The sequence below is a fragment of the Aquarana catesbeiana genome, linkage group LG12 (assembly GCF_042186555.1).
Source record: "Aquarana catesbeiana isolate 2022-GZ linkage group LG12, ASM4218655v1, whole genome shotgun sequence".
In the NCBI taxonomy this organism is placed as follows: Eukaryota; Metazoa; Chordata; class Amphibia; order Anura; family Ranidae; genus Aquarana; species Aquarana catesbeiana.
The window spans coordinates 7,094,012-7,113,551 of NC_133335.1; the positions used below are offsets into that span (position 1 = coordinate 7,094,012).

A 19,540-nucleotide genomic window follows, 5' to 3' on the forward strand; every position below is an offset into this window, starting at 1 on the left:
TAACAATCTTCTTTAGGTCTGTCTGCAGCTATCTTTTACACGGGCCTGCCTGATTGGATACAAATTAGTTTGATAGTTTCCGTAGATCCTCCTATAACCTGGTTCTGGTAGATCTAAGGTTGATTGTACGGTCATATGTGAGCCTAATGGTCCTCATACACCAGGGGTGTCCAAACTCTTTTTTAAAGAGGGCCAGATTTGATGAAGTGAACATGTGTGAGGGCTGACCATTTTACCTGACATTCTTTGAACCATTAAAATGAAATGCAAATTAAGTAATACACTGCCCAACAAGAATTCTCTCGCCTTTGTGGCTGTGTGGTAAAGAGTCTAAGGATGAGCTCGGGCGTGTTATTTAGATATAACGTATTTATCGGCATATAACACGCACCTTCATTTTAAGAGGGAAGTTTAGAACTTAAATTTTAAATAAAGCACTTGAAGAAAAATAAGGGTCAGTGCCCATGAATTGCAGCCTCACCATTGCCACGAATGCAGCCTCACCATTGCCACGAATGCAGCCTCACCATTGCCACGAATGCAGCCTCACCATTGCCACGAATGCAGCCTCACCATTGCCACGAATGCAGCCCCACCATTGCCACGAATGCAGCCCCACCATTGCCACGAATGCAGCCCCACCATTGCCACGAATGCAGCCCCACCATTGCCACGAATGCAGCCCCACCATTGCCATGAATGCAGCCCCACCATTGCCATGAATGCAGCCCCACCATTGCCATGAATGCAGCCCCACCATTGCCATGAATGCAGCCCCACCATTGCCATGAATGCAGCCCCACCATTGCCATGAATGCAGCCCCACCATTGCCATGAATGCAGCCCCACCAGTGCCATGAATGCAGCCCCACCATTGCCATGAATGCAGCCCCACCATTGCCATGAATGCAGCCCCACCATTGCCATGAATGCAGCCCCACCAGTGCCATGAATGCAGCCCCACCAGTGCCATGAATGCAGCCCCACCAGTGCCATGAATGCAGCCCCACCAGTGCCATGAATGCAGCCCCACCAGTGCCATGAGAACCATCGCCATGAATGCAGCCTCACCATTGCCTTCAGTGCAACCTGATCCATGCCCATCTGCAGCCTCGGAGGGTGGGACGAGCGCCAACAGATTACATACAGGAGAATCTCCTGTTTACTCGGAGGCCTCTTTAATACAAAGTTCCGCCTCCTATGATCGACAGAACAGTCTTCCAATGCCAGCCCAGTAGACAGGACTTCCTATTACAGAGGCTGCCGAGTAAACAGGAGATTCTCTTGTATATAATCTGATGGCACTTGTCCCCCCCCCCCCCCTCTGAGGAATGATAAATACAGTGTATGTCTCTTGTGGCCCCCCAACGAATCCCTGAGCGACTTACAGCACTTGGGGATTCGTTGGGGGCCACAAAAGATATACACAAATTACCAGTGGGGCCATATGAAACCAGACTACGGGTCACAATTGGCCCGCTGGCCGGACTTTGGACATGCCTGTCATACACACTTTGATTTTATTTTCCGATGGATGTGCATTTCAGAACTATTAAATCAACAACGCTTTCCTTTCTGATCAATTTAGATCCAATTCGATCAAACTGAGTCAGTCGGCAAGGGTGGAAATTTATCGATCACGTTACCTCGATGATCAGCACCGAGGTGCTTTGTGTGTGAATTTTGATCATATTTCAGTCAATTTTGGTTAAGAGATTGCATGTGGACACGGAGATGTGATCGATGACTGACTTGCTTTCGTACTCCTCCGCCTCTCGATTTGATATCCACATCAATAACTTGCAATCAAATTTTCCACCTTCTCGATCTGAAATCCTCTCTTCCCTGTGTTTAGTCAAATCAGTTGAATGGGTTGTTGACTATAGACTATTTATACCTATTGTGAGAAATCGGTTGGAAAACAAAATCGATCTTTAATCTGAGTGCACACAACACACAGTCTGCCATGAGGCTGCATTCACACTTCAGCGTTTTGAATCGCAATCCTATATGCCACGATTCTGCCCACGATTTAAAAACGCCCAGGTGTGAATGACAAATTGCAATTCATTCGAATGGCACCTGAAATCGTGTTGTGGTCCTGCCGCGATTGACGCCCTGCATGAAGCACGTCGCCCAAAAGACGCTCCTGAACTTTTTTTGGGGGGGATAAGCTTCACGTGATGCGATTGCAGGGCGACAAATTGCGGCAGAACCGCACCGGTGCCTTTCATATGAATAGCATCTCAAATCCGTGTTCTGCGATTGGTCGTTCACACCTGGGCGTTTTGAAATCGCAGGCAGAATCGCGGCAACTCTGCCCGCGGTTCAAAACGCCAAGGTGTGAATGCAGGCTAAAGGAGATTTTTGTATGTTCTTTCTTTTTTGAAAATCGGGAAATCCAGGAGATTTCACTCAGTTTACAATGTAACAAGTTTCAAGAAAAAAAGAACCAATGTAACAATTTGTATCCAGTCAGGCAGGCCTTGCTGTTGGCCTATGACCATTCTGTGAAATCTTTTCATCTTCCAATTTTTGACCTGTCTGCTGGTAACCTTTGTTAGACAGAAAACCCTCCTGTGCACCCCTCTGACCGCGGTTTTACCCCTCTGACCAACGGCCCAGTTTAACCACTTCTGCTTCGGAAAGGTTTACCCCCCTTCATGAACAGGCCATTCTCTACAATACGGCACTGATTTACTTTACCTGCGGTCGTGCAACACTGTACACAAATAAAATTGATGTCCTTTTTTCCCCACAAATAGAGCTTTCTTTTGGTGGTATTTGATTTCCTCTGCAGTTTTTATTTTTTGCGCTAGAAACCATTTTGAAAAAAAAAAACCCCGCTGATTGGCTCCTGCGTCCAATCACAGTGGGAGCGGGTCGCCGGTGGCTCGCGCCCACGGTGCATGAAATCACGTACAGGTACGTGATGTCGAGCGGGAACGGCCGTCCTGCCTCAGTATTCTGTGCGGGGCGGTCCATAACTGGTTAAGGCTCCAATCACACATAAGCATTCCGTGAGTGCCCACAAAAGTGCTGGTTTCCACAGAACTTGTGTGCGTTTGTGAGGCCAATCATTGTTAGTAGCCCTAATTCCCCCCCCCCCCAACATGGCCAGCGGACGTATGCCAGCAGAACAAAGCTCAATGCCCAAAAAGGAGCAGGAGCTTCTTTTGGCGCACGTAGGTCAACCCATTCAAATGAGCAGGCTGCCCTATGGGGGCGCCACTTGAAGAACGTGCGTACTCGTGACACAAAGGTGTGAATGCAGCCTACGGGCTGAGCTCCTGCCAGACTTATCCACCCTCTCCCTGCCCAATGAGAGATCCTGAATGGACCAGTAAGGATACTCTCATTGGATAGAGGACGGTGAGTGGGGCATGGTCCAATAGTCAAGCCAAGTTTATCCTGTATCAGAGAGGTGCACAGAGGAGAAGGTGCGATAACGCCAGCTATCTTGCGATGCCTGCTTTTAGACTTTTTGTTGATGACAGGTTCTCTTTTATAAAGGAGGTCATGGTGAAGACGGCTGTGGCAGTGTGCACGTTGTTTTGCTGGGCAATTGTGGCCACGGCTAGTTCCTCTACGTTTGGGGTAAGGGTGGGGTGGCCTACCAGGAGATTCGCCACAAAGATAGCCGGCCAAGAGCTACATCCTGCGGAAGATGCTTCACAATGGATACATCTGGTATAGGAATGTCAGACTCGACCCCCCCCCCCTTCGCCGTGTGCTGTGGTTTCTGCTGACAGTCTCTATATCACTAATTTACAGAAGGGACCACTGGGAGGAACCACAGCGCTCAGAGGGGAGACCAGTGTTGGGAGGGGTGGTTTCAGGGTCCATTACGTTAGCAAAGCAAAGCTCACAACAGGGAACACACCTCGTAGATCAAGGGTGGAGTCCTACACTGGGTACTCTGGCTCAAATGGCCTCCAGCCATTGAAAACGCAGCTCCAAGAAAAGATGTAGCTGGCAACTCCAGAATGCCATGAAAATCTTTATTTGCTACAAAAAAAATCAAGATTAAAAACTTCTGACGCATACAGCCTTGCTGAAACGCGTCAGCTGTTTTTTTTTCATGGGATTCTGGAGTTGCCGGCTACATCTTTTCTTGGGGCTCCATTAGGTTAGTACTCATGCCTTGCTACACTGGGGTCTTTGGTGTGAACCCCCCCAAAGGACACCATCTGCATTGCATTTGCATGTTCTCCTCCACTTTTTTCCATACACGCTCTGAAGGCACACAGCTCGATTTATTGGCTCCTTTCTAAATTGGCCATAATAGGTGTGTTTTTAGAGGGGGGGTCTGAAATTCCAACTGCAGACCCTGGTAATGCTCCTCTGAGGGGCTAATGCAGCTCTGGTACTCATTTCAAGCATGGAGCCACACACAGAACACGGGTCCGGGGTATGATTTGCGTTGTCGTGGTTGTCAAAGGGATGGATGTCTTTCCACCAATAATTAGCCTCATGCCGGCTGTAAATGTGAATATATTCAGCTCAACTTACAACCAACCACCCAACCAATCTAACACCAGCCTGAGGGTTCATGTCAACGGGCGTTGTGGTTGAATGGCGTGTTCTCCATTCGAGCCTATGACCAGAACAGGCTGCACGTTTCCTACTTTGTTCAAACGCACCACCATAGGACAATAGCGTGATTCAACGCGGGTCAAACGCAGCCTCTGTACAGCTCAATTAAAGCTTATGGGATTTTGCTGACCTGTTTGACATGCGTTCCGAACGCAGGAATACATCTATTGACTTGAGCCCTAATGGTGCACCAAGTGCGTTGCGAGCTGCATCGACCAACATAGGCTTGGCCCAAGGACGCCAGTCCAACAATTGCTCTTCAAATGACAAGAGCATTGATGTGCATTGCATACAATTTTAGAATGGTGGCATTTTGATGTAGGAACAAAGTGTTCCCACGCACAGCAGCGCATCGCAACAAGTCTTCATAGAAGGCGTAGGGTGAAATTTCGTTGTTTTTTTTTTGTATTACAATTCATTGTTTTTTTTGTTTTTAAATCAACGCTGAGATACATTGTAACGGCAACAAGACATGTATGCACAACAAACACTGGCACATTATGCGCACCGTAGCATACGCCCACTGATGTGAATGAGCCCTAAGGAATGCATCTGCAGATGTGTTTTTTTGGCGCTTTTTTGTTTAAGTGTTTTTAATAGATTTTGCATTTTTTGGGAAGAGTTCATGTTGCTAGGAGGTGGTTTCTGCTATCATGCAGAAAAATGCATGCATGTGCATTTTTGCATGCAATTACATTGAAGCCTATGGTGCCTAAAACGTACCATGCTGTGGGGATGTAGCGGGACCAGTGCAATGACCACAGGCAAAGTGGCACCCAAGGAAGGAGGAGGATCAGGCTGGGAGGAGTGGACTGAAGAAGCGTAGTTAGGATGGAACTCATACACAGGAAGGCAAGCCAGGGAGTAGGCAGAAGCGTAGTCAAGAACAGAGCCGAGGTCATGCACAGGAAGGCAAACCAGGGAGTAGGCAGAAGCGTACCCAAGAACCAGGGCTGAGGTCATGCACAGGGAGTAGGCAGAAGGGTAGTCAAGAACAGGGCTGAGGTCATCCACAGGAAGGCAAGCCAGGGAGTAGGCAGAAGGGTAGTCAAGAACAGGGCCAAGGTCATGCACAGGAAGGCACACCAGGGAGTAGGCAGAAGGGTAGTCAAGAACAGAGCCGAGGTCATGCACAGGAAGGCAAACCAGGGAGTAGGCAGAAGCATAGTCAAGAACAGGGCTGAGGTCATGCACAGGAAAGCAAGCCAGGGAGTAGGCAGAAGGGTAGTCAAGAATGGGGCCGAGGTCATGCACAGGAAGGCAAGGTAAGGAGTAGGCAGAAGCTTAGTCAAGAACAGGGCCGAGGTCATGCACAGGAAGGCAAGCCAGGGAGTAGGCAGAAGCTTAGTCAAGAACAGAGCCGAGGTCATGCACAGGAAGGCAAGCCAGGGAGTAGGCAGAAGGGTAGTCAAGAATGGGGCCGAGGTCATGCACAGGAAGGCAAGGTAAGGAGTAGGCAGAAGCTTAGTCAAGAACAGGGCCGAGGTCATGCAAAGGAAGGCAAGCCAGGGAGTAGGCAGATGCGTAGTCAAGAACAGGGCCGAGGTCATGCACAAGAAGGCAAGCCAGGGAGTAGGCAGATGCGTAGTCAAGAACAGGGCTGAGGTCATACACAGGGATCCAGTGGAGCAGGCAGATGGGTGGTCATGAGCATGCATTTTAGAACAAGAGAGTTAGAGTCCTTCAAGCAAGCCGGGGTCAAAACTAGCCATCGGGCAGCAGAATTCAGGAGGCAAGCTGGGTCAACAGGTAATGCAAAGAATACAGGGAACACAGGAGCAAGGAGTAGTGGTAGCTGAAGATTATCTAGCAAAGCCCAAGTGCAGCCACTGACCTTATATAGGGCGTTTGGCGCCAGTTCTGGCAGGAGATTTGTGTGAATGTGCGCCAGTACGACCGTACGCACGCATGCATGCATTTCTGCCCAAACGAGCATTACCGCGTAAAGTATTGGGAACTATGCCATGTCTATTCCTCTGCCTCCTTTTCAGCACATGTTTGTTCTGAATACCCCGATAGGCATCAATGGACACATATCCGCTGACCTCCACCGCTCCGTGGAGGGCGGTGGGAGGTCTGATTGGGTCTGCCTGAAAAACTGACAGGTGGGGAACCGATCGGTATTGCTCCTGTGTGAAAGGGGCCTGAAATCGGCCAATAGGCGCCAAGACATCAGTTCCCTACAGGGACCTTTGTCGAATCGAATGCACATTGATGCACGTATAGCTCACTCCCTGTGCGGTTGCTTGAACTGTGCGCTTATCTTCGCACACGACTCTCCTACCCGGCACGCTTATTTTCAGGCATGACTCATTTTCAAATTTTGATTGCGGCCAACTTGAATGAACTGTCGCTTTTTGAATGTAAGGAACGTTTGTGAGAACCTCGCCCTCCTAAATTTGGCGTATTTGACCCATGCAAAGGGGGGGGGGGGTGCACTGGACCATGGGGTTCAATTCTTTGATTTGCAATTACCAGTCCTCTATAATATGAGGAGACCTCTTCATTGCGTTTGGCCGGGGATGATTCCATTGGTTGGTTCTGGCTCCTCTCCGAGCCGCGTCCTCCTCCGGGCTCAGATTTATGTAGAGATGTAAATAAGAATTGAATGTTCCCAGCTGCCGTCTCCTTACTCAGCACTTGCAGCCGGCAGCGGGGCGGCTCGTTTGCCACTCATCTCCATAAAGGGTGACAAATGTACGGAAATTCTTGTTTTATTTTTGCAGAAAAGCATATTCGGCCCCCCTCACCCCCTCCTGAAATCCATCTTCATCTCATCGTGCCTCCGCATACATTAACTCGCACATTAAAGCTCTTTAATACAGACTTACCGAGCCGTCAAATCCCCAGACGGCAATGTGCGCCGAACGCACGCTTGTCAGATCCGCCAACGCCGCCGCTCTGCCTTCGTAATCCAGACCCAGCGACATTACAACCATTTCATCCCTCAATTGAACGGCCTTCCCCCCACCCCCGGCCCCAGATAAGTTTCTTTTCTCCAAACGTTTCTTGCCGCGTGAATTATTCCGCCGTCGGTTAATTTGTCAAATGAAAGAATTCGGCTTTTTTTTCTTTTTGCCGAGTCCTCCTCCCGGAACGTCTAATGAAAGCGCATTGATCGATTGCCGATTGTGCGGTGTGTGTGTGGGAGGGAGGCGGCGGGAACTGATGGTCCCCGGAGATGAAGGAAACTGTTTGCGGATGGCGAGATTGCTGCGCTGCCCTTTTGTTGTTGGGAGAAATATGGATTCCCACGAGATCGCCTGTTTTATTGTCGGCAGCGGCTCGCCGTCTTTTCTTTTATAGAAATATGAAATAATCAGCAAAGTTTATTCTGCATTTCGCAGAGAATTTCTTCCCCTTTTTTATTCCTCTTCTCTGCTCACAATAACTGAACTCTGACCTTCCCTTCAGAATAGAACAATTGTGCAGGTTCCTCTTCTGGTTTATTCTAATTCCACCGCACACTGTGAGCCTCTCACAATTTGCGGTACAAACTGCAGCAAGCCAGATCGAGCCCCGCCTCATTTCCTGGATACATCATCTAGATCGGGGATAGGCAGCCTGGGGGCCTCCAGCTGTTGCAGAACTACAAGTCCCATCATGCCCCTGGGAGTAATTGTAACTGCCAGCCTTGCAATGCCCCATGGGAAATGCAGGTCCACAACAACTGGAGGGCCCCAGGTTGCCTACCCCTGATCTAGCCCAAGGGTGCACAACCTGTGGCCCATCAGCTGTTGCAGAACTACAAGTCCCATGAGGCTTTGCAAGGATGACCGTTCCAAGCATAACTCCCAAAGGCAAAGGCATGATAGGACTTGTAGTTCAGCAGTAGCTGGAGGACCGCAGGTTGAGCACCCATGGGCGACTCAGGGGTCTCCAAACTACGGCCCTCCAGTTCAGGAACTACAATTCCCATCATGCCTAGCCATGTCTGCGAACGTCAGTTTTACAATGCCTCATGGGACATGTAGTTCCGCAACAGCTGGAGGGCCATAGTTTGGAGATCCCTGGTCATGGGTGCTCAACCTGTGGCCCATCAGCTGTTTTCATTACTACAAGTCCCATCATGCCTCTGCCTGTTGGAGTCATGCTTGTAACTGTCATCCTTGCAATGCCTCATGGGACTTGTATTTCCGCAACAGCTGGAGGGCCAGCTGTTGCGGAACTACATGTCCCATGAGGCATTGTAAAACTGACATTTTCAGGCATGATGGGAATTGTAGTTCCTGAACAACCAGAGGGCCATAGTTTGGAGACCCCTTGAGTCACCCATGGGTGCTCAACCTGTGGTCCTCCAGCTGCTGCGGAACTACAAGTCCCATCATGCCTCTGCCTTTGGGAGTCATGCTTGGAACGGTCATCTTTGCAATGCCTCATGGGACTTGTAGTTCTGCAACAGCTGGAGGGGCCACAGGTGGGAGCACCCATGATCTAGTGCCAGGGATCTTCAAACTACGGCCCTCCCAGCTGTTGCGGAACTACACGTCCCATGAGGCATTGTAAAACTCTGACATTCACAGACATGACTAGGCATGATGGGAATTGTAGTTCCTGAACAACTGGAGGGCCATAGTTTGGAGACCCCTCGAGTCACCCTTTCCTCCCCAGCCTTGACTGTCCCTGGCCCGCCCCTTTCACTTGTTTCCAGTTCTTGCAATTGAGGCTCGGTATCACGTGTGGGCGTTACCTATGCAAATACAGCCTGCCTAGGAACGCCCACTCCTCCAGACTGACACCCCCACCCATCAAGGCATTGTGATATTTGCATAACTCCTCCCACTGCTTGCATCAGGACTGAGGGCTCTGAAAAGGAGTTACTGAGGTTGGGTGCCGTGATGTTTTCAGGACGTTATGTACAGCCCCCTGCCGGCCCCTCCCACCAGCCATGATCTGCCTTCTTTACATAGGGGAGGGACAGTGTCAGGACAGGGGGGGGCAGAAGGGGGCTTGTGCCCCAGGCACAGTGGCTCTGCTTGAAGGGAGGGACAAGCTGGGAGCTCCAGTGGCCCCCTTCTCCCTTCCTATTACTGACAAGAGTGATTGCACTATCACTCCTGTCAGAAGGGTATTTTTTTCTTCTGGAGCATGGTGGAACCACTGTCACTTGTTCGGCCCGGTTCACAGCACAATTTCTGCATTCCAGGTGTGTTTTTGATGCGTTCTGGTGTATTTTTATGCTTTTTTTTTTTTTTTTTCCCGGTGTGTTTCTGGTGCACTTTCCATACATTTTGCTGCATTCCAGATGCATTCCATACAGAAAAATTTACATTTTTTTTTCTTTCCAGTGACACCACCAACTATGGGACATTTTTTTTCCCCTCATATTACCGACACCACCAACGAGGGGACTTTTTTTTTTTTTTTCATATCTGTGACACGTCTGACGCAGGGACTTTTTTTTTTTTTTTTTTTTGTGACACCAGCCATTTCACCTAGCAAGCATTTTCTCGGCCTCCCCCCCCCAGTGATCAGACTGCAGCACTAACTTTGCAGCAGGTCACAAGGTGAAAGGCAGCAGCAGGGGCTGATCTGTGTCAGATGTTTGTGAACACAGCCAAGAACTACATAGGCTTCTACACGATTGCGTCAGCTGAGTTGCCATCTCCGTCCAGGAAGTAGATAGTGAAGCTGGATGATGTCTGAGCAATGATGGCTCTGTCCTTCTGGAGAGACCTACCAGATGAAGGCGTTGTCCGGCGGGGGTGTACTGTGATTCCTGTGAGAGGTAATAATTACCTGGAACATTACATATGCTGCACCTCACATAAAAATATATATCCTATGTATGTTTGTATACTGTCTTTAGTCCAGGTTAGACAGCAGGCCTTTGGTTGCCTTGTATTTCACCAGCAGGTTCTTCTCTGTTAGTAAGGAGTTAAGCTGACTTTGGGGAATCTTTGTTGGTCTTCTGCATTGTTGGCTGACTTTGCGGAAGGTTGTGGTGATTAAATATTAGTCGGTACTTCTGAGGGTTTAAATATTTAACTGTGGCCTAGTTGCGGAGGGCCGGGGGGAGGCCCGGAGATGGCGGTCGGCGCCTGGTCTGTCACTCCGCATTAGCTGGGTGCCTGCATTAGATCATGTGTTTTGGTGCGGTGGATGGCGGTGTTGTGAGGTTCTATTAGAGGCGTCGGAGATCTCGGGGGACGCTCGGCATGTTGTGTTGTGTCTGCACAGATGCTGCTGTCGTATTCAGGCAGACACTTCCAATGTCATGTTGGAGAAACAACGTTGTATTCCTGCGGCGCTGCTAATGGCTCCTCTGCATAACAAGCAGCATGTTTATGGGGTCGGCTCTCAGTGTCGGTATTGAGTTCTAATGTAACTCTTCTGAAAGAAAATGGCAATTTAATATCAATTATAAGTCCGACATCTGAGGTCTGGTACAAGGGTACATTGGGTGGACTTCTGAGGTTTGATGCAAGGATACGTTGGGTGGGTGGACATCTGAGGTCTGGTACAAGGCTACATTGGGTGGACATCTGAGGTCTGGTACAAGAATACATTGGGTGGACATCTGAGGTCTGATACAAGGGTATGTTGGGTGGACAGCTGAGGTCTGATGCAAGGATACATTTGGTGGACAGTTCGTGACTGATACAAGGCTATGTTGTGTGAACATCTGAGGTCTTGTGCAATGCTCCATTGGGTGGACATCTGAGGTCTTGTGCAATGCTCCATTGAGTGGACATCTGAGGTCTTATGCAATGCTCCATTGGGTGGACATCTGAGGTCGTGTGCAATACTCCATTGGGTGGACATCTGAGGTCTTGTGCAATGCTCCATTGAGTGAATATCTGAGGTCTGATGCAATTGTACATTGGGTGGATATCTGAGGTCTGGTACAAGGGCACATTGCTTGGACATCTGAGGTCTGGTACAAGGGTACATTGGGTGGACATCTGAGGTCTTATGCAATGCTCCATTGAGTGGATATCTGAGGTCTTATACAAGGGTACATTGGGTGGACATCTGAGGTCTGGTACAAGGGTACATTGGGACGACATCTGAGGTCTGGTACAAGGATACAGTGGGTGGACATCTGAGGTCTGGTACAAGGATACAGTGGGTGGACATCTGAGGGTCTGGTACAAGGATACAGTGGGTGGACATCTGAGGTCTGATACAAGGATACAATGGGTGGACATCTGAGGTCTGATACAATGATACTTTGGGTGGATATATGAGGTCTGATACAAGGATACATTGGGTGGATATACGAGGTCTGATACAAGGATACAATGGGTGGACATCTGAGGTCTGATACAAGGATACATTGGGTGGATATATGAGGTCTGATACAAGGATACAATAGGTGGACATCTGAGGTCTGATACAAGGATACATTGGGTGGACACATGAAGTCTAGTCTCGTGTGTTCATTTCCTGACATTTTGCTGTGTCATTTCGTTTTTAGTAGCATTCCATCACTTAGTGTATCCGAATGCCAGTGATGGGAGTAAGTCACACATGTGCAAGTCACAAGCAAGTCTCAAGTCTTAACCTTCAAGTCACAAGCAAGTCCCAAGTTACTGTGGCGAAAAGCAAGCAAGTCAAGTCGAGTCCCTGCTAGAAGTCAAGCAAGTCAAGTCAAGTCATTTATTTTGGTCAAGTCACAAATTAAGTCAAAATACTGATCTACCCCGAAGCCGGGACTCGGGGGAGCTTTCTTTTGTGGGGGGGGGGTTGTGGCTTTTGCCTAGACCAAGACACAGAACTGGTGGTGCCAAGTCATTGCAAGTCAAGTCGAGTCATTTATTTAATTTTGTCAAGCAAGTCCTCAAACAGGTGACTCGAGTCAAGTCATGTGACTCGAGTCCCCCACCTCTGCCGAATGCACACAAATGTAACATATAACTTACTTGGAAGTGTTGGCTGCATTATTTTTTTTTACCTGGTGATCTTTTTAGTAACACATTTCCTGTTCTAGGGTGACAACACTCACTGTGTACTGTATCTATGGAGCAATGCTGTCACCTTGGACCAGGACTACAAAACACCCTCCACTGTAAAGTTGGCTTTTGTATTTCCCCTCACAGGAAGTGACAAGGGCATTGGATTTCTATTAGGAAAAATTGTTTTTTAGTACTTGCTGAAAGGGTGCTTTGCCTGAAAAAAAACAAATGCAGCCACCACATCTAATGACTGGTAAGCTGGTAACAGCCATCAGGTCATGGGTTCATTTATTACTGGGGATGTAGTTAGCTGAGCTCTGGGGGCTAACCCCCCCCTGCACTGCAAGGGTTAAATGCTCATTAATAAACAAAATGATTGCACTGGTAGAACACACAATCTGCTGGCAACAACACAATAAGATGGATTGTGAGTGACGAGTGTATCAATCGCTCATCCAGGTGCACCTCCACCGAGAAATGAAGATTGCCTGTTTACAAGAAACAATGGACTATTAAGTTATAAGAGATGGAAACTCTGTATATAAACTCAAAATTGGAAATCCAAAACTTCTCCCCTCTTGTGGTAGTAAAGGTGCTATTGTGGCTAGTAATAGAAATCCCTATTATCCTAGTAAGGGTACTTTGAGTGGACATCTGAGGTCTTATACAAGGGTACATTGGATGGACATCTAAGGTCTGATACAAGGATACGTTGGGTGGACATCTGAGGTCTTATGCAATGCTCACTGGGTGGATATCTGAGGTCTTATTCAAGGGTACATTGGGTGGACATCTGAGGCCTGATACAAGGATACAGTGGGTGGACATTGCCTCCTTACAAGAAACAATGGACTCTATGTTATAAGAGATGGAAACTCTGTATATAAACCCAAAATTGGAAATCCAAAACTTCTCCCCTCTTGTGATAGTAAAGGTGGTATCGTGGCTGGTAATAGGAATCACTCCATCATGATGAACATGGGGGATAAATGGAAAATACCCACATAATGTAAAACTGTGAACTCGTGTAGTAAAACAGAATAGTGCTAGTACCTCAGTGTAGCAGATGAAATTCAGCATGTAAACCGATTTGTTCTCGTGTTTCGTCAGAGTTGACATCTCAAGGGCATGGGATGCTCATTGCCTAGGGTTACCGGTAAAACAGAGTTGTACTTACCTCCTCCCTCACTCCCCCAGCAGCTGGAGCTGTTCTTGATTGTGGGGGGGGCCCTTCGGAGTCCTCACAGTAAAGGACTGCTGGTCCTGTATTGGAATTGGTAATGCCAAGGTTGCCATGGCTATCTGAGGCCCCTAAAAGATGCATCTTTGGGGGGACCATTCGTACCGGGGAGTGAGCAGTAAGGCAGGTAATACGTTCTTTTTCCTGGTGCCCTGAGTAATATTTAACCCTTGCAGTGGGGACATGGCCCACTAAGGGTTTTTGTTTGTGTTTTTCCTCGGTGTTCAGCTTTAATTTACAGATTTTCTGGACTGGAGATGTAAACCTCTTTAGCATAGCTTATGGTACATGTAAATCTAAACCCATATAAGCTTTAATAGTAATGTAATCCTGCCTTGTAGGGCCTTGTGCAGGGACTTCCTGTGATAGGGTGACAACACCGCCTTGTCCCCCAGTTGTACACCTACGTTGTCACCCTGTCACATGGGCTTCCAATGGAGACTACAGAACACACGCATGGTCCACTGTTAACACAACAGAACACCCCCCACCTCCCTCTTCTCCGTGACATAGGGTTGAGAGGTTCTGTAGTACACAGAGACCTTGCATACAGTGTAGCGAGGGAAGTTCAAGCTGTCCTTCAGTCATTTTTTCATCTATTAAATCTTCTGCCTTTGTTGTTGTTTTAACTTTGGATAGTAAAACATTTTTTTTTCTGCCAGTAAATCCCTTATACAGCCCACTTCCTTTTTCTTGTCTGGTCATTAGTCTTGGCTTATGACATCATGCACAGCTCTCTCCTCTAATGAGAATTTCCCAGGAAGGGAGGGGGGGTGAGTCATAAGAGGGCCAATCAGAGCTGGAGGTGTGCCTCTGTGTAAATCCAGGAAGTGAACAGGCAGCAGTTTTAGCTGCCCACAGTTAAAATGGCCGCAGCCAGACTCAGTGGAGGGAGATTTCTGCAGCATATTTGGCAAGTACAGAATCGCAGTATATATAAAATAATATGCAAAGTGCTTGGCGGGAAGCTTCAAAATGTCAAAGATGTTTTTATTACAAAAATTATGTGAGCAGACTGCAGTTCCTGTATTTGTGGCAGGATCGACAGCCAATCAAAATATTGAACAGACATAACAAGGTGGTGTCAGCTCTGCCTACTTCCCCGCTTACTTCCAAGATTTCTGTCGGGTTTAACTTTTTTGCACTTCAGTATAAATCACACAAATAAGAAACATAAGGGGAACACAAAGACACTGAATTTCAAAAGAGCCAACTTCCCTAAACTACGAACCTTGCTAGAAGGCATAAATTGGGACAAAATATTAGGAACAAGGAAAACGGAGGAGAGATGGGTTTGCTTTAAGAGCATATTAAATAAGGGCATTAGCCAATGTATCCCATTGGGTAATAAATTTAAAAGAGCGAACAAAAGTCCTGGATGGCTTAACGCCAGTGTAAAAATGCATATAAAAGCAAAGGAGAAGGCCTTCAAAAAATACAAGGTTGAGGGATCATCATCAGCATTCAGACTTTATAAAGAATGCAATAAGAAATGTAAGGGTGCAATTAGGACGGCTAAGATAGAACATGAAAGACACATAGCGGAGGAGAGAAAAAAAAATCCCAAGAAATTCTTTAAGTTTGTAAACAGTAAAAAAGGGAGGACAGACCATATTGGCCCCATAAAGAATGAGGAAGGACATCTGGTTACAAAGGATGGGGAGATGACGAAGGTATTGAATTTATTCTTCTCCTCAGTCTTCACGAGTGAATCGGGGGGCTTCAGTTACCAAAACTGCAGTGTTTATCCTCAGGACACATCACTGGAAGCACTTCCATGGTTAACAGAGGACAGAATTAAAATTAGACTTGAGAAACTTAACATTAATAAATCACTGGGACCAGATGGCTTGCACCCGAGGGTACTTGGGGAACTCAGTGAAGTAATTGCCAGACCATTGTTCCTAATTTTCAGTCTACTGACTGGAATGTTACCAGCTGATTGGAGAAAAGCCAATGTAGCACCAATATTTAAAAAGGGCCCAAAATACATCCCTGGGAATTACAGACCAGTTAGCCTAACATCAATAGTATGTAAACTCTTGGAGGGGATGATAAGGGACTATATACAAGATTTTAGTAATGAGAACGATATCATTAGCAGTAATCAGCATGGATTCATGAAGAATCGTTCTTGCCAAACCAATCTATTAACCTTCTATGAGGAGGTGAGTTGCCATCTGGATAAAGGAAGGCCCGTAGACGTGATGTATCTGGATTTTGCAAAAGCATTTGACACAGTTCCCCATAAACGTTTACTGTACAAAGTAAGGTCAGTTGGCATGGACCATAGGGTGTGTATATGGATTGAAAACTGGCTACAAGGGCGAGTTCAGAGGGTGGTGATAAATGGGGAATACTCAGAATGGTCAGGGGTGGGTAGTAGGGTTGCTGAAATTAATCGATGCATCGCGATTCGGGGGTCCCCCCGATGCGGCATCGATGCATAAGGACCGGAAAATCGATGTCTGGTGACGTCATGACTAGCCCCGCCCCTCGCTCGGAGCGTATTTTTAAAATGACTTTCTTTTAATAAATTTGTGCTGCTATGGATGATGTGCCCCCGCTGTATGTGCTTTTTAAAAAACTATGTCGATACGCTCATGTGACTCCCACCCCTCTCCGCTCTCCTCTTCCGTCTCCTGAGTCGTGACGTCAGCGGGGAATTCTCAGTCCCGCCCACCTCTCTTCTGATACGATAACTATAGTCAGTGGGCGGGACTGAGAATTCCCCGCTGACGTCAGGACTCAGGAGACACGTGAGAGCAGAGCGGAGAGGGACGGGCCGAGAGTCACATGAGCGTATCGTACTACGGCGGGGAAATTCGGTGTTAAGTGACAGTTTTTTAAAAAGCACATACAGCGGGGGGCACATCATCCATAGTAGCATAACATTTATTAAAACGAAAGTAACTTTAAAAACAGTAACATTACACCTCTGGCTCCATGCTGACAGGTCCCTGGCTGGTTAGTGATGGCTGCATTTAATGGGCACAGGTGGCTGCGTTTGACGGGCACAGGTGGCTGCGTTTGACGGGGGAGGTTCAGTATTTTTCAGTTTGTTTGCACCCCCCAAAAATATTTTGAGCACCAGCTGCCACTGGTCAGCACAGAGACAGTACAGGGAACTTCACAGGGTTGTTTGTCATCTGTGGATTCTATCCCTTCTGACCTCCCAGCAGCCGTGTGTGTGAATCTCTGTACCCTGTAGTGCACCGGATTAGTGCACTTTTTAAGGAAGTGAGGTTATTTTTATTTCAAAGAGTTCCATTCAATTTTTTGTTAAAAGTCAGCAGCTACAAAAAAAGTGCATCTTCTGACTTTTAATAAAAAGACACTCACCTCTCCCACAATCCAGCGACGTGGCCACCCAAACCCTCCCTTCTCTCCCCCGCCTGTCCATGGCGCTGGCAATACTACTGTGGGCATCCGGCTGTGACAGCTTGCAGCTTCACAGCCGGGTGCGCATGTCTCACTGCGCTTTCCTGCATAGCCGGGCAATCTTTTGGGAACTGTGATGTGTCCCAGAAGATTGCAGGGTGGAAGGGCCGCCTAGGCGGCCCAAGCGGAAGTGGGAGCCCGTCGATAATCGTGATGCATCGCGGAATCGAATCGTGAGACCAGTGAAGATGTGCACCCCTAGTGGGTAGTGGGGTCCCCCAGGGTTCTGTGCTGGGACCAATCCTATTTAATTTGTTCATAAACGACCTGGAGGATGGGATAAACAGTTCAATCTCTGTATTTGCAGACGATACTAAGCTAAGCAGGGCAATAACTTCTCCGCAGGATGTGGAAACCTTGCAAAAAGATCTGAACAAATTAATGGGGTGGGCGACTACATGGAAAATGAGGTTCAATGTAGAAAAATGTAAAATAATGTATTTGGGTGGCAAAAATCTGAATGCAATCTATACACTGGGGTGAGAACCTCTGGGGGAATCTAGGATGGAGAAGGACCTGGGGGTCCTAGTATATAATAGGCTCAGGGTCTGGAGGATCTTAGTTATGAGGAAAGGTTGTGAGCACTGAACTTATTCTCTCTGGAGAAGAGACGCTTGAGAGGGGATATGATTTCAATATACAAATACCGGACTGGTGACCCTACAATAGGAATAAAATTTTAGGGAGTTTAACAAGACACGTAACCACTCATTAAAATTGGAAGAAAAGAGGTTTAACCTTAAACTACGTAGAGGGTTCTTTACTGTAAGAGCTGCAAGGATGTGGAATTTCCTTCCACAGGCAGTGGTCTCAGCGGGGGAGCATAGATCGTTTCAAGAAACTATTAGATAAGCACTTGAATGACTGCAACATACAGGGATATACAATGTAATACTGACATATAATCACACATGTGGGTTTGACTTGATGGACTTGTGTCTTTTTTCAGTCTCACCTACTATGTAACTATGTAACTTCTTAATCAGATATAATAAAACTGTTTTAAAAGATTATATGTAACAGATCTTTAGGAAACCATTGAGAGATATTTATTATAAGGGTCACTGTGAAGTGGATTTGGACCTCTCACACGGACTGATTTGCCTCTCTTTTTTTCCCGTTGCAGGCTCCATGCAGGTGATGAACAGGACCAGGCGGATCATGGCGCAGGGCGGGACGCACTTTGTCAACGCCTTCGTCACCACGCCCATGTGCTGCCCGTCCCGCTCCTCCATCCTGACCGGGAAGTACGTTCACAACCACAACACCTACACCAACAACGAGAACTGCTCCTCGCCCTCCTGGCAGGCCCAGCACGAACCTCACACCTTCTCCGTGTACCTCAACAACACCGGATACCGCACAGGTGAGGGGCGGCCAATGGTGGGGGAGGGGGTATTCTGAGATACTGATAAAGTTCCAGGTACCAATCATCATTAAAGAATAACTCCACTTTTGTAGCGAACCCCCCCCCCCTTACTACAGGGGAGGGGGGGTTCTACGTACATTGCAGGGATTATAACAAACTTTGTTGCTCAGAAAACGCACAGGACTCTTTCAATTTGCAGCGAATTCACACTGCCGCTGCAGATGTGAACCGGCTCCATAGAAAAGGCTGTCGGTTCCCATGTCATGCGAATCGGATGCAGTTCAAAATGCATATATGGGAACGGAGCCTTATATATGTGTACATTTTCAATGTATCGATTTCTATACATGATACAGATTGTATAATCACATGGAACAGCTTTCACCGGGCTTTACCACCTCCAAGTCCAAATGAATTATTGTAAGATGTCTAATGAATGGAGGAAGTGTGGGCAGATCGGAGTTCCCCTTCGCAGTCTGGAGTCCGCCCGCTGACAAATGGCGGACAGATTTGTTGTTCCTCTCTAATGAAGGCGAATGGCGGGGAATTTGCATCTCTAATTGTCTTTATGTTCTTCTCGGGACGGGAAGTGTTTTTATGGGAATTATTTTAATCGGCTTCCAACAATTGCGGCTGATTGATGGCGGATTTCACCGTCTGTCATTATTTAAAATGCAACGTGCCGCCTGCGCTGTGTAATGGCTGCGGTTCATCATGCTGCTTGGGCGATGTTGGTGGGGGCCACTCCTAATCCTATAAAAGGGGATATTAAACTCCCCCCTCCCTTCAGTCTTGCACAGGTGTACCGACTCCTCCCCCTTCAGTCTTGCACAGGTGTACCGACTCCTCCCCCTTCAGTCTTGCACAGGTGTACCGACTCCCCCCCCTTCAGTCTTGCACAGGTGTACCGACTCCCCCCCCTTCAGTCTTGCACAGGTGTACCGACTCCCCCCCCTTCAGTCTTGCACAGGTGTACCGACTCCCCCCCCTTCAGTC

General features: G+C 47.6%; 1 protein-coding gene across 1 annotated transcript in view; it reads left to right on the forward strand.

Moving 5' to 3' along the window:
- SULF2 (sulfatase 2) overlaps positions 1-19,540 on the forward strand; it is a gene marked incomplete in the record, with an annotated part of 261,880 nt that overhangs the window by 164,418 nt on the left and 77,922 nt on the right. Inside the window, 1 exon segment of the mRNA XM_073607195.1 lies at positions 18,302-18,541. Within this exon segment, the coding sequence (XP_073463296.1) occupies positions 18,302-18,541 (240 nt within the window).